Source organism: Salmo salar, chromosome 15, assembly GCF_965601325.2.
Source record: "Salmo salar chromosome 15, fSalSal1, whole genome shotgun sequence".
Taxonomy (NCBI): domain Eukaryota; kingdom Metazoa; phylum Chordata; class Actinopteri; order Salmoniformes; family Salmonidae; genus Salmo; species Salmo salar.
Window position 1 is genome coordinate 98,708,954 of NC_138305.1, and position 14,466 is coordinate 98,723,419.

The following is a 14,466-nucleotide window of genomic DNA, read 5'->3' on the forward strand; positions in this document are numbered from 1 at the left end:
AAAGTGTTGTGGTCAGATGAGACCAAAATGGAGCTCTTTGGCATCAACTCAACTCGCCGTGTTTGGAGGAGGAGGAATGCTGCCTATGACCCCAAGAACACCATCTCCACCGTCAAACATGGAGGTGGAAACATTATGCTTTAGGGGTGTTTTTCTGCTAAGGGGACAGGACAACTTCACCGCATCAAAGGGACAATGGACGGGGCCATGTACCGTCAAATCTTGGGTGAGAACCTACTTCCCTCAGCCAGGCCATTGAAAATAGGTCGTGGATGGGTATTCCAGCATGACAATGACCCAAAACACACGGCCAAGGCAACAAAGGAGTGGCTCAAGAAGAAGCACATTAAGGTCCTGGAGTGGCCTAGCCAGTCTCCAGACCTTAATCCCATAGAAAATCTGTGGAGGGAGCTGAAGGTTCGAGTTGCCAAACGTCAGCCTCGAAACCTTAATGACTTGGAGAAGATCTGCAAAGAGGAGTGGGACAAAATCCCTCCTGAGATGTGTGCAAACCTGGTGGCCAACTACAAGAAACGTCTGACCTCTGTGATTGTGAACAGGGGTTTTTTAACCAAGTACAAAGTAATGTTTTGCAGAGGGGTCAAATACTTATTTCCCTCATTAAAATGCAAATCATTTTATAACATTTTTGACATGCGTTTTTCTGGATTTTTTTGTTGTTATTCTGTCTCTCACTGTTCAAATAAAACTACGATTAAAATTATAGACCGATAATTTCTTTGTATGTGGGCAAACGTACAAAATCAGCAGGGGATCAAATACTTTTTTCCCCCCACTGTACGTGCAAGATAACCTGTGATATGCTGTTTGACAAAACTACAGAGATTGTGGTGACAATGTGAGTGTCCTGTGGGTGTTGAAGAATGTCGAAATTGTCCCATGATTAAGAAAACAATTATCATATTTTCTCTCTTTCCTGATATGGTCCTCCTTGTTCCCCCTCTCCCTCTGATTGATGTCTATGAGTCACCAAGCTTCTGCCATCTAAAAGGTCAACAGTTGCACAACCATAGAATTAGGAATTAGAAAACAAATTTAATAGGATTTCTATAAGTACCACCCTCAAGTTCTAAGGAACCTCCGAACTGAAACAGGAAATGGGGAGCACACACACATAGAAATGCCTAAAATGACGGTGGCACGACAAAACCTCAGAGTGGAAACACTCTCTCTTGTAAAAGGTTCAAATAATTAAAGGAAAGGTTCAACCATTTTTGAATGTTACATTGTTTTTGTACATCTCTGAGTGATGTTCTATCGATTTCATGTTTTCATGTGTATCTGAGTTATTGGTGTCCAAGCAGGCAGAAATCCGGCCGGTGTGACGTAGCACCGTGATAAAGTCTCTCTCACTACACTGGAAGTTGATAGGCATATGACTTTTAGATCATGAAAATGTCTATCATACATGTCAGATATCAATACTGGCCAATGTCATAACGCTGGAGGATGTCTTCTCTTGAATGAACCATTGATCATATTTTTGCAATATTCCTACCTCAAGAAATGTTTTATTTAACGAAGGGTATAGCACATTTTTCCTATTTGTCTGCCTCTATAGTCAAGGGTGCCATTGTCAGAGATACTATAGAAATAAGATAGGAATTCAAGGAATTCAATGAATCAGGGAACATATAAACGCCCCACCCAGAAGAGTGTCGACCAATCACGTTCACGTTGTCATGCTGCGTCACACGGTTGCTAAGCTAATAGTGACTCAGTCAGCATATATGTCGAGAAACATGCTTATTTTCCTAGAAGTACATAATGTCACGATTCCAAAGATATACAATACTACAGATAGCAGATACTACAGATACAGATAGCAAGTAAATTATCGCACATCTCAGAAAAGATTTCTAATGTTGTATTTCTTGTTGACGAAATTGGTGCTAATGTTGGGTTTTTGAGCTAGCGTCCAATAGACTCCCAGTCATTCTTTGAAGGAGAGTGCTCCTTGCCCCAGGATCGCCCAGAATGCACCGCAAGCCCCATTGACGTAGCATGGGCAACGTTTCCCATCTCCTCTAAAGTATATCTGCCGTTGCAAATGTTAGACTCCACTCTGTGAGGCACATTGATCTGCAGGTTGAACATGGTGAGATTGTAGACTCCTAAATTGATAGCGCAGTCTTTTTTTAGGGGATTTTACAGCTAATTAGCTGAGATTGTGTGTAGCTACGTTTTTCTAGCTAGCTACCTACAGTTGAAGTCGGAAGTTTACATACACTTAGGTTGGAGTCATTAAAACTTGTTTTTCAACCACTCCACAACTTTCTTGTTAACAAACTATAGTTTTGGCAAGTCGGTTAGGACATCTACTTTGTGCATGGCACAATTAATTTTTCCAACAATTGTTTAGAGACAGATTATTTCACTGTATCACAATTCCAGTGGGTCAGAAGTTTACATACACTAAGTTGACTGTGCCTTTAAACAGCTTGGAAAATTCCAGAAAATTATGTCATGGCTTTAGAAGCTTCTGATAGGCTAATTGACATCATTTGAGTCAATTGGAGGTGTACCTGTGGATGTATTTCAAGGCCTAACTTCAAACTCAGTGCCTCTTTGTTTGACATCATGGGAAAATCAAAAGAAATCCACCAAAATTGTAGAACAAGTCTGGTTCATCCTCAATTTCAATTTCCAAATGCCTGCAGGTACCACGTTCATCTGTACAAACAATTGTACGCAAGTATAAACACCATTGGACCACGCATCCGTCATACTGCTCAGGAAGGAGATGAACGTACTTTGGTGCGAAAAGTGCAAATCAATCCCAGAACAACAGCAAAGGACCCTGTGAAGATGCTGGAGGAAACAGGTACAAAAGTATCTATATCCACAGTAAAATGAGTCCTATATCGACATAACCTGAAAGGCCGCTCAGCAAGGAAGAAGCCACTGCTCCAAAACCGCCACAACTGCACATGGGGACAAAGATCGTACTTTTTGGAGAAATGTCCTCTGCTCTGATGAAACAAAAATAGAACTGTTTGGCCATAATGACCATTGTTATGTTTGGAGGAAAAAGGGGGACGCTTGCAAGCCAAAGAACACCATCCCAACCGTGGAGCACGGGGTGGCAGCATCATGTTGTGGGGGTGCTTTGCTGCAGGAGGGACTGATGCACTTCACAAAATAGATGACATCATGAGGGAGGAAAATTATGTGGATATATTGAAGCAACATCTCAAGACATCAGTCAGGAAGTTAAAGCTTGGTCGCAAAGGTGAAATAAAATAAAAAATGGGTCTTCCAAATGGACAATGACCACAAGCATACTTCCAAAGTTGTGGCAAAATGGCTTAAGGACAACAAAGTCAAGGTATTGGAGTGGCCATCACAAAGCCCTGACCTCAATCCCATAGAAAATTTGTGGGCAGAACTGAAAAAGCATGTGCGAGCAAGGAGGCCTACAAACCTGACTCAGTTACACCAGCTCTGTCAGGAGGAATGGGCCAAAATTCACCCAACTTATTGTGGGAAGCTTGTGGAAGGCTACCCGAAACATTTGACCCAAGTTAAACAATTTAAAGGCAATGCTACCAAATACTAATTGCGTGTATGTAAACTTCTGACCCACTGGGAATGTGATGAAAGAAATAAAAGCTGAAATAAATCATTCTCTCTACTTTTATTCTGACATTTGACATTCTTAAAATAAAGTGGTGATCCTAACTGACCTAAGACAGGGAATTTTTACTAGGATAAAATGTCAGGAATTGTGAAAAATGTTGTTTAAATTTATTTGGCTAAGGTGTATGTAAACTTCTGACTTCAACTGTTGCTAGCTAGCCAGCCAGCCCATAGAGGGAGCATTGCATTGTGGATTTTATAGTCGACTTGAGCTGTAACAGATTTCCACAACAATTTTCCATGTTGCTACCAACCTTATTATAACGCCAAAATGAAAAATATGTTCACAACAAATATTGTTCTCACATATTACTATTATTTAACACAGTATATTAAAGGAATGATTGGTTTTGGGTGGATTTTTCCATTGAGACGTTCATTGAACGAGTAACTTAGTCACTGTTAAGTTAACTGTGTGCTAAATTTAAATACAGTAACACCTCTGTGGTAATATATTTTAGTCATTTAGCAGACGCACTTATCCAGAGTGACTTAAAGTAGTGAGGGCATCTTACTGGTCCCCCATGGGAATCGAACCCACAATCCTACCATTGAAAACACCATGCTCTACCAACTGAGCCACACAGGACATAAATGGATTAAATGTTAATTCTGAATTCCACTGTGATTGTGGCATTCTAAAGTTTTGACTCATTCTCCTCAGGCTGTGCATATTAAGAATGTCCAAATATAGCTAGGGCTGGATGGACTAGACTAAAGAATGTAGAAGAGGGGGAGGGGTGGGTGGGTAGGAACCGAGTAGAATAGGAAAATGTACAGTGCATTCGGGAAAGTATTCAAACCCCTTGACTTGTTCCACATTTTATTACATTACAGCCTTATACTGTATTAACAAAAGGTTGGTCAGTCAGACTGGGATGTCTGTACACTGTGCAAATTATGAAATGGTATGAAAGAGAGAGATTGTGAACAAATAGGACATTGTGCTCATCCCCATGCCATTATATCTGTCCTTATTGTCAACTGAGTTGTGTCACTTTGGTCACCACAGACACATTTTTTGCTTCATTAATTTACATGTTTATTTATTTTGACAACATTAACAAACCATTTTGGATATGATGTAATGACATGGATGGATTTAATTACCAGCTCACACATGGGTGGCTTTAATTACCAGCTCACAGACTAGTAGGCTGAAGATGTGATCTGCACTCTGAAGTCCATAGACAAAATAGGAATACAATAATGATATGTTTTTTGTTACTTACCCATGGGGGTAATTCCTGTTTACTCATAAAAGCCCTCGCAGTGGTGTATGCTCTCTCATTCTCCAATACGTACATAGCTGACCGCAGACGCATTACTTTCTCGTTTTTGCTGTGTTTCCATCCGATGTAGACCATGAGACCGAATAGAACCAAGCTGATACTGAACCCGAAGTATCCGGCCAGATAAACTGGTAAAAGTGTAGCCAGGCATTTTCCAAATGACCACAATACGGTTACAGCATGTTGCCCTGGAGGTTTGGGTGGCTGCATTTCTTCTGGCAATGCAGAGTCCGCAGCCCCCAAGCCTGTGCCCATACGCGGACTTCCATCCACAGATGGCATCGCAAAATCCTTATCCGTGGAGGCGCTACCTCTGCAGTTCCGCGTTCAGTGCCTTCTTGTTGTTTAATTAAAAAACAAGACGACAACGGAATAACGTTTAGCTTGCAAACCATTGACAATGTCTTACACTATTGAGACGAAACGATCATAAACAGTTTTGGCAGAAATGTTCAGCAAAAAATACATCTTTAATAGGTAAACAGCACCAGGGAACAAAACCGCTCTTCGTGCGCGCACTGACAAACACTAGCAGGCAGAGGCAAGTGGATTCAAGTTTTTGTCAGACTTGTAAGGGGGTGTTATCTAAGTGAAAGCCCTCCTTAAAGCCATCAGAAAAAAAGTTACCCCAAAATGTACTTGTTCCGAGAATATTTGACCGCACCATCCAGTCTAGTATTTAGTAACCTCCACTGCAAGTACAAAAAAGCCTCTTGCGCTGCTCCAGCTTTCACAAACCAATTGCTTTCCGACTGACTGAGAATTGATTTAGGCACAGTGGCGACTCATCATTCAGGGCAGGTGAGGCAGAAAAACTGCTTGCCTGTTTTGCATGTTATTTTGGCATTAATACTTGTAACATATCAGTTTGCAAACAATGTAAAAAAAAAAGTATATATATATAATCAGTTTGCAAACAATGTAAAAAAAAAAAGTATATATATATATAATGATATATATATATATATATATATATATATATATATATATATATATATATATATATATATATATATATATATATATCATTGAGTTAATAAAGCCGCATCCAAACATGGTCTCTTTTTTGCATTCTTGAGTAAGGCAGCTCCAAAATGCAGGTGTTTCAGCCTAGCTCAGTGCTTTCTGTGGTTGTGGGGCAAGCCAGCCGAAAATACGGAGCATTGCGGCATGATTGGCTCAGTGTTCTGTCACTCATGAAGACACTAGTCACTTCCAAGTCTAAGGGTAGAGCTCGAAATTTCAAGCCCCTTGGGTGCTACCATAGAGTTACATTAGAAGTGCCCATCCAAGAAGGCTCAAGGTCTTTGGCCACATATAAAATTACATCAAATCACTTTATATCTACAGTAGCTTTGATTGGACTGATCATGTCAACTTCATACTTTCAAAATCTTAGCTAGCAGTCATCATCATGAATCAAGTTGACAATCTACTGGCAAATCCTTTTCAATCCTTGTCAAGTGAAGAGAAATAATGAAGATAAATTAATAATAAACGTATTGGTGTCATCGGCCATGAACATTACACAAGTTGGAAATCACAAATTCAACAATGAGTGGTTTGGAAGGAATCAGTCGCTAACTGCAAGCATTGCAAAGCAATCATTAGCCTGCTATTAAGGAGTGGCTGTGTGGTCCCAAGTCTAAGATTAAGGGTCTCTATTCCTAGTTTAAAATTATAAACATTCAACATTGGCCATGCAGTAAATGAAGCATGATTTGTTCCGCGCTCAAAATAACTTAACTCGGAGCTGCAAATCTGACTTTAGTGAGTTCAAAACAACTGGGAACTCGGGAAAAACGAGCTAAGACTGAGAAAATACGTTTTGAACAACTAGGAATTGTAAATAGGGAACTTGGGCCTCTTTCTAGAGCTACGACCTAAAGATCACTGACGTCATCACGATTCAACTTTCATTTTTTTTTGAGTTCCCAGTTGTCTTGAAAACACCATAAATCCAGAGAGTGACAGACTTTGATGACAAAATTTGCCCATGAAGGACTGCCCCGCCACCTTCCCTTCAAGTGAGCACAGCACAACAAGGTGAGTCCAAAAATGTCTTGTATGCTGCTGTATAAAGGATGTAATATGCCAGGGAGATATGTATACTGTAGCTAAGAAAGTAATACTAAGTGTATGTTGTGTAGTAAGCTGTTAGTAGCTCATGTGCCTCGCACTAATAATTTGATATATTTTCACCTCTTAATTTCACCTACTGTTCTGACTTGGTGGTACATATATAGCCTGTTTTTGAGAAATGTAATTATTGAATATTCTAAGAGCTTCCATTGTCTGCTTATATGCCCCCTTTATTTATCCTACGGTTCTAACTTGGTGTACAGGGAGAACACTGTAAGAACGGCTAATGTTCTGAATTCTGTCGAATGTACATTTCAAAAGTGCTGAACAAATACTTATATTGACTACGTCTGTCCTAGCTCGCTCCTTAATGTCTTAATCGAAATTACGGATTGCCTCTTATCATCCCCTTATGCCATAGTTTGTACATCTCAATTGTCAGTAGAAACCGAATTTGTTTAATAATCAAGTCAGCCATATCAGCTATGTGTTTTTAAAAGGCAGTAAATGAGGCTGAACGAACCGTTTCGCTGCCAGACAAGGCTGCTGAAAGCCAGGTGTAGTACCAGGTGTAGTAGTACCAGGTGTAGTAGTACCAGGTGTAGTAGTACCAGGTGTAGTAGGTAGCCTAGTGGTTAGAGTGTTGGGCCAGTAACCAAATGGTTGTTAGATCAAATCTCTGAGCTGACAAGGTAAAAATCTGTCATTCTGCCCCTGAACAAGGCAGTTAACCAACCCACTGTTCCTAGGCTGTCATTGTAAATACGAATTTGTTCTTAACTGACTTGTCTGGTTAAAGTTAAAAATGTTTTGGGACAGCTTTGTGTGGTCACCGTTATAGTGCAATTCATGCATTGTTTAATGTTCTGCCGTGTAGTGGCTTTGCTGGCATGCACCCCCCCCCCCCCCCCCCCCAAAAAAATTGTCCCACCAAGATTTACATGCTGAAATCGCCACTGTTTAGGCCTACTGTAGCCTAAACCCTATAGATCTACTGTAGGCCTATGAATTAATGTGATAGTAGGGTAGACTACATATTTGATACAGCAACAGCTATACGGCCGTTACCTCTGTTACCGCCTGGTATAATGTAGAGCTTCGAGAAGCGTACTTTCTGTAGGCTGTTGACAGTTCTGTATTTTTCACCAGTAACTTTGTAATTTAGAAACTGATTATTAATAGTCTAACATGCATTTGTAATGGTAATGTAAACCTAAAATTAAGTTAGTAACATAATTTTAGGATTATTAATAGTCTGTACTTGTAATGAAAAACGTAACCCTAAAATTAAATTGTTCTGAGAATATTTGACCGCACCAATCAGTATAACGCCTCAATCACACTGATAGTAGCCTTGCACAAAATGGTACGCAGCATCATCTGGATGTGTGCAACAAAGGTTCAACATTCACCATTTATTTTAAGCCGTCTATGCATACATTTTGACGCATACGTTCGCACCACACAGAACGCACAGCAACTACTTCTGCAATGCAATGCTGCAAAAGCAGCGTTCCATTGGAAATAAAGGTACATCTGGTGTGGCAAAATTAAATGATATTGTCGGTGTGTTCGAGGCGTAATGTCTAGCGACCTCCCTGCAAGTAAGAAGAAGAAAAAAGCCCCTTGCTCTGATGCAGTTTTCATAAACAAATAGCTTTCCGCCTGAATAAGAATTGCCCAGTGGTGGAAAAAGTACCCAATTGTCATACTTGAGTAAAAGTAATGATACCTTAATAGAAAATGGCTCAAGTAAAAGTGAAAGTCACCTAGTAAAATACAACTTGAGCAAAATAAAAAATTAAGTATTTGGTTTTAAATATACTTTTATTTAACCAAGCAAGCCAGTTAAGAACAAATTTACCGAGGAACAGTGCGTTAACTGCCTTGTTCAGGGGAAGAACGACAGATTTTTACTTTCTCATCTCGAGGATTTGATCCAACAACCTTTCAGTTACTGGCCCAACGCTCTAACCACCAGACTACCTGCCGCCCCTAAACTTAAGTATCAAAAGTATATGTTATTGCTAAAATATACTTAAGTATCAAAAGTAAAAGTATAAATAATTTCAAATTCCTTATATTAAGCAAACCAGACGGCACGAAGTTCTTGTTTTTTTAATTTACGGATAGCCAGGGGCACACTCCAACACTCAGACATAATTTACAAACAAAGCATTTGTGTTTAGTGAGTCCGCCAGATCAGATGCAATAGGTATGACCTGGGATTTTCCCTTTAAGTGCGTGAATTAGACTATTTTCCTGTCCTGCTAAGCATTCAAAATGTAACGAGTACTTTTGGGTGGCAGGGAAAATGTATGGAGTAGAACGTACATTATTTTCTTTAGGAATGTAGCGGAGTAAAAGTAAAAGTTGTCAAAAATATAAATAGTAAAGTACAGATGCCCCAAAAAACTACTTAAGTAATACTTTAAAGTATTTTTACTTAAGTACTTTACACCACTGGAATTGCCTGTATATCTACTGTAGGCCAATTAATAAATGTGATAGTTGGGTACCCTACTTATTTGATACAGCAACAGCTATACGACCGTTACCTCTGTTGACGCCTGGTATAATGTAGAACTATGAGTATTTACGCACGCGTTTTGGAGAAACTTCGTTATTATAGGCTGTTGACCGTTCTGTATTTTTCCTCAGTGGGCCTAAGCTAGTAAATTAGTAATTTAGAAACTGATTATTAATAGTCTAACATGCATTTGTAATGGGAAAAACAAATGTCCTAGAAAATAGGCCACCCATTTTCAAACCCAAAGCTATCACTTGTTTAAAAACCAAGAGTATGCTTGGCTGACATCGATTTGAACAGCCTGTAAGCCTACAAGACAGTGCCAGAGAGATCAAACCATTTTGCCTCCAGGGTAAACCCGTTTGTTCTTGACTATTTGAGGTTTTGGGTTGGAGCGAGGTTTTATTTATTTTTCACATTAACTTAATAACAAAATGAAGGCCTACATTTTGCACAGGCCTACATACAATCATAGATATGTTTACATAGCGTTAAGTTTAAACCATTGGCTACAACAGTATTCTACACATGAATGGGCTACCTAACGTGCAATGAATGGTTTTTCCCTACAGAATTGTCCTTAGTGACAGCCAGATATCCAGGGAAACTACTTCAACCAAGATATCAATGCCCCAGGGCAGTGATTGGGGACATTGCCCTGTGTAAGGTACCAGATTTTGGATGAGACACTAAACAGGTGTCCGACCTCTCTGTGGTCACTAAAGATACCATGGAAACTATCAAAACAGGCGTGTTAAACCCAGTGTCCTGGCTAAATCCCCAATCTAGTCCTCATACCATCATGACCACCTAATCATCCCCAGCTTCAGTTTGGCTTATTAATTCCCCAGGTCATTGTTTTAAAATGAGAATTTTCACAGTAAATTTACCTGGTAAAATAAGTTGCATGTGTTGCTGTAATACCACTTATTGTTACCACAGAGCAGGCAGAGCCATATATTTAGACACCTCACAGATTTGACTGAGGCACATCACTAGGCTACTACTGTCCTGACAGACAAATACAGCTCCATTGCCATGGGCTGTCAAGCACAGTACATGTAGGTTGTGTTAACATTGCACTTTCTACTCAATGTAGACAAGTCTCTCTTTGAGGATGCATCCCAAAGGGCACCATATTCCCTATTAAGTGCACTACTTTTGACTACTCCTGGTCAATAGTGCACAGTAAAAGGGAACCATACCATTCTTAAGACAGAATGCCCAGCCATCACTGGTAAATAAGTATGCGTCAGATGTTAACTAGGCAAGTCCGTTTACAATAACTGCCCAACCCGGACGACACTGGGTCAGTTGTGCGCCACCGTACGGGACTCCTGATCAGACGGTTGTGATACAGCCCAGGATCAAACCGGGGCCTCTAGTACGGAGATGTGCCTTAGACTGCTGCGCCACTCGGGAGACAGAGCTCCAGATGGCCCACCAACAGAACATGTCACAGTAAGTAGCCCATGCACTCTTCTTACAACCTGTGAGAAAATGCATGCAGCATAACCTTTCCTCAGATAGTCATACTGATGACCTTAGTTCATTTAAGAGACTGGTTTAAGGGAAGCGCATCAACATACGGGTTACCTATAAGAATGTTTGATTTGACTAGTCACCAGAACTGAACTCAGTCAGCAATAATGGTAAACGGTTGCAGTATGATAGGAATTACATTCTGGACAATGTTTCAGAAGCAACAAAGACAACTTTAAACCAAAAACTTTATTGGAAATTATAAACAAAAGCAATGGAGTAGGGTAGGTTTGGTAGAAGAGTAGAGAATCCAGAATGTCCCCATATCAAATTTCCCAGGCAGGTGGTGGAGTCTCTTGACCAAGACAACAGTAGAACTGTCTCTTTGCAGCCTCTCATTGGCAATGATGGCACAGCTCTGATCAGACTTTGCACATGAGATCCTTGGTCCCGTGTTGTGTCCAGAAGGGTCACAGCCATGGTGTTGTAGGGGGAGGCAGTCTACTTGGACCTCTGCCTCATCTTTCGCCTCTTGCGCTTCAGCCTGCGCATACGCTTCTTTCTCCACTGGAAGAGAGAACAGAGGGGCCGATGTTAGATGTACCATTAGCTACTTATACATATTGACAAACTGTTTAAGTTTGCTAGAACAAATCACTGCACCCTGATCAATTTCAGAAGCTTGGTTGGCAACACCCATCTGGCATTTAGAGCAAATTGCTGTCAATACAGTTCTACCAACATATGCTCAGGTCTAGAAGGGATATTTCCATCCTCCACATAATAAGGGACTGTGACTGAAAATATGTCAACAAGCTAGCTACAATTGCACAATAGTTGCCTACAGCAATGAGCCAGGACATGTGATACGCAACAAGACATGTCCACATGTTGACTACAGAATTAGATTACTTGGTGAGTCTATTTCGATGGTTTGTCTGCAGTTAGCTACTTGGCTAGTTAGTTCCATTGGCCAACATAACTAACGTTAAGGCTTTGGCTATACAAACGAGTGCGCTCGCATACTCCCTTAGAAAGAACTTAACTTCTTATGGCTGGGTGGCAGTATTGAGTAGCTTGGATGAATAAGGTGCCCAGAGTAAACTGTGCTACTCAGGCCCTGAAGCTAAGATATGCATATTATTTGTAGATTTGGATAGAAAACACTGAAGTTTCTAAAATTGTTTGAATGATGTCTGTGAGTATAACAGAACTCATATGGCAGGCAAAAACCTGAGAGAAAAAAAAAACAGGAAGTGGGAAATCTGAGGTTTGTAGTTTTTCAAGTCTTGGCCTATCCAATATAGTGTCTGTGGGGTCATATTGCACTTCCTAAGGCTTCCACTAGATGTCAACAGTCTTTTGAACCTTGTTTGAGGCTTCTACTGTGAAGTGGGGGAGAATAAGAGCTGATTGAGTGAGTGGTCTGCCAGCCTGGAATTTAACTAGGATCTGTAATGATGCCTCTTGCCAAAAAGATCATCAAGGACAACAAACACAGCCAGTGCCTGTTCACCAGCTACTATGCGTGAGGTCAGTACAGGTGCATCAAAGCTGGGACAGAGTGACTGAAAAACAGCTCCTCTCAAGTCCAACAGACTTAAACAGCCATCACTAACAGAGGCTGCTGCCAACAGACTTGAATTGGCCACTAATAAATGGATCATTAGTCAATTTAATAAATCACATTGTATTGGTCACATGTAAGATATGTAAACATTTACTGTATTAGTCATCTCATATGTATATGCACTTTATACCATCTATTGCATCATGCCTATACCACCCTGTCATTACTCATCTATAAATTCTTATTCCATTATTTTACTTAGATTTGGGTGATTTAGGTAGGTGTGGAATTGTTAGGTATTACTGCACTGTCGGGAATAGAAGCACAAACATTTCGCTACACTCGCCAATAACATATGCCAACCATGTGTATGTGACCAGTAGTCTATCGTAGAATGACAAAACACTTAATTGCAGAAGCCCTAAGTATTCAAACGTCAACCATTTTTAATTGTATTAGAAATTACTACAAGCCTATGCACCGAACTAGATAATCAATTAATTTAAAATATGTAGCAGGTGGCTAGCTACATTTCAAATGTGTGCAGTTATGTCGCAGTTAAGTTAGCAGGCTAGCTAGCCAAGTGACTTAAAGCTAACAAGTATAGCAACAAGATGCCAACAAATCAAACGTTTCGACGGGATAAAAATGTACCTTGGCCCTCATGTCGTGGAGGAGTGTCTGTAAAGCAAAGGGAGAGAAAGGTTGATCAGTTGGATGCCTTTTAATTACATTGGATTACTTTGGATGCATATGCGAAAACACAAAACGTGTCGGGTTCTGTATTGAACTTACTTCTACCAGATGGCACCGTCTCCAAGAAGAGCGCTACTAGCGTTCGATCGGTTATTTATACACTGAAATTACGTCATCACTGTTGGACGCTCATACATTCTGGGATATGTAGATTTCATAAATCATGGGCTGTGTTCGAATACCCATACTAACATACTGTATACTTAATGAGTATATACTACATGCTATTAGTTCATTTTAGTATTATGGAAACGAAGGTTATCCTTTCAGTTGAGCATACTAGCGCTACGCCCATCTACCGGAAGTTGATTATGTTGCTATGCAACGTCTTGCTAGCGTAACAAATTACTAGCTTGACATTTTTGTGTTCGTATATTCAAAATGGAGTGGCAGAGTGCGCTCTGTGCTTTCTTAAATTCAGAGCGTTGTCAGATTGTCCATTCGTAAATTCTGAGCGTTTCCCCTCTCGCAGCGTTCAGAACGCACACTGGCGGAGGAGTATAGTAGGGTTGAGCCGAGCGTTCTGAACATCACAGCGGTGCTGCAGTCAAGCATACAAGCTAACTGGCTAGCTACTTCCAGATACAAATGAGAGAACACCTCACTCTGACCATTTTTACTCGCCATGTATAGCAGAGCTGGTTAGGCTGTTTTCATGTTATCCAGAGCGTTGGTAACTGTGCTGCTGGCAACAATTTAATTAGGCTTTTTTTTTTTTTTACCGACGTTTACTTACACCGGCCATATTAAACCGGTGTTGAGCGTTCGTAAATTCATAAGTTATTCTGCGCTCTGGCACACACAGACGAGAGCGCTCTGAATTCGGAGTAGATAGCCAGAGCGAATTTATGTCCATTGAGAACGCACACCAACTAATATACCACTTAACTAAGAATGACCTGAATAATCAAGTCAATAAATGTTGGGTAGTTAGATAGCATATAGTTAATATACTGGCAAGTTCAATGTATTAGTAGCCAACTAACGAGGTAGCTAGCTAACATACCGGTAGTACCTATTGCTGTAATGCTATGCGGTTCCTAAGGATAGTAAACTCAGCAACAAAAAGTTATTTTTTCAGGACCCTGTCTTTC

The 14,466-nt window shown here is 40.3% G+C and overlaps 1 protein-coding gene and 1 long non-coding RNA gene across 3 annotated transcripts in view; both read right to left on the minus strand.

The window, feature by feature from the left end:
• LOC106572666 (extended synaptotagmin-1) overlaps positions 1 to 5,650 on the minus strand; it is a 47,449-nt gene extending 41,799 nt beyond the window's left edge. The window contains exon 1 of one of the 2 annotated variants that reach the window (XM_045696304.2): positions 4,893 to 5,650. In XM_045696304.2, the coding sequence (XP_045552260.2) occupies positions 4,893 to 5,234 (342 nt within the window). In that variant the 5' untranslated portion in view covers positions 5,235 to 5,650. The remainder of the gene's footprint in view (positions 1 to 4,892) is intronic. The other variant, XM_014147039.3, reaches the window with a different exon arrangement.
• A 5,630-nt stretch (positions 5,651 to 11,280) lies between these two features.
• Positions 11,281 to 13,518, minus strand: LOC106572680 (uncharacterized). Its single transcript, XR_014380700.1, has 3 exons — positions 13,412 to 13,518; positions 13,271 to 13,297; positions 11,281 to 11,613 (listed from the first exon to the last, which is right to left on the minus strand). It is a non-coding gene; the product is annotated as an uncharacterized LOC106572680 (long non-coding RNA).
• Between the last annotated feature and the right edge of the window lie 948 nt (positions 13,519 to 14,466).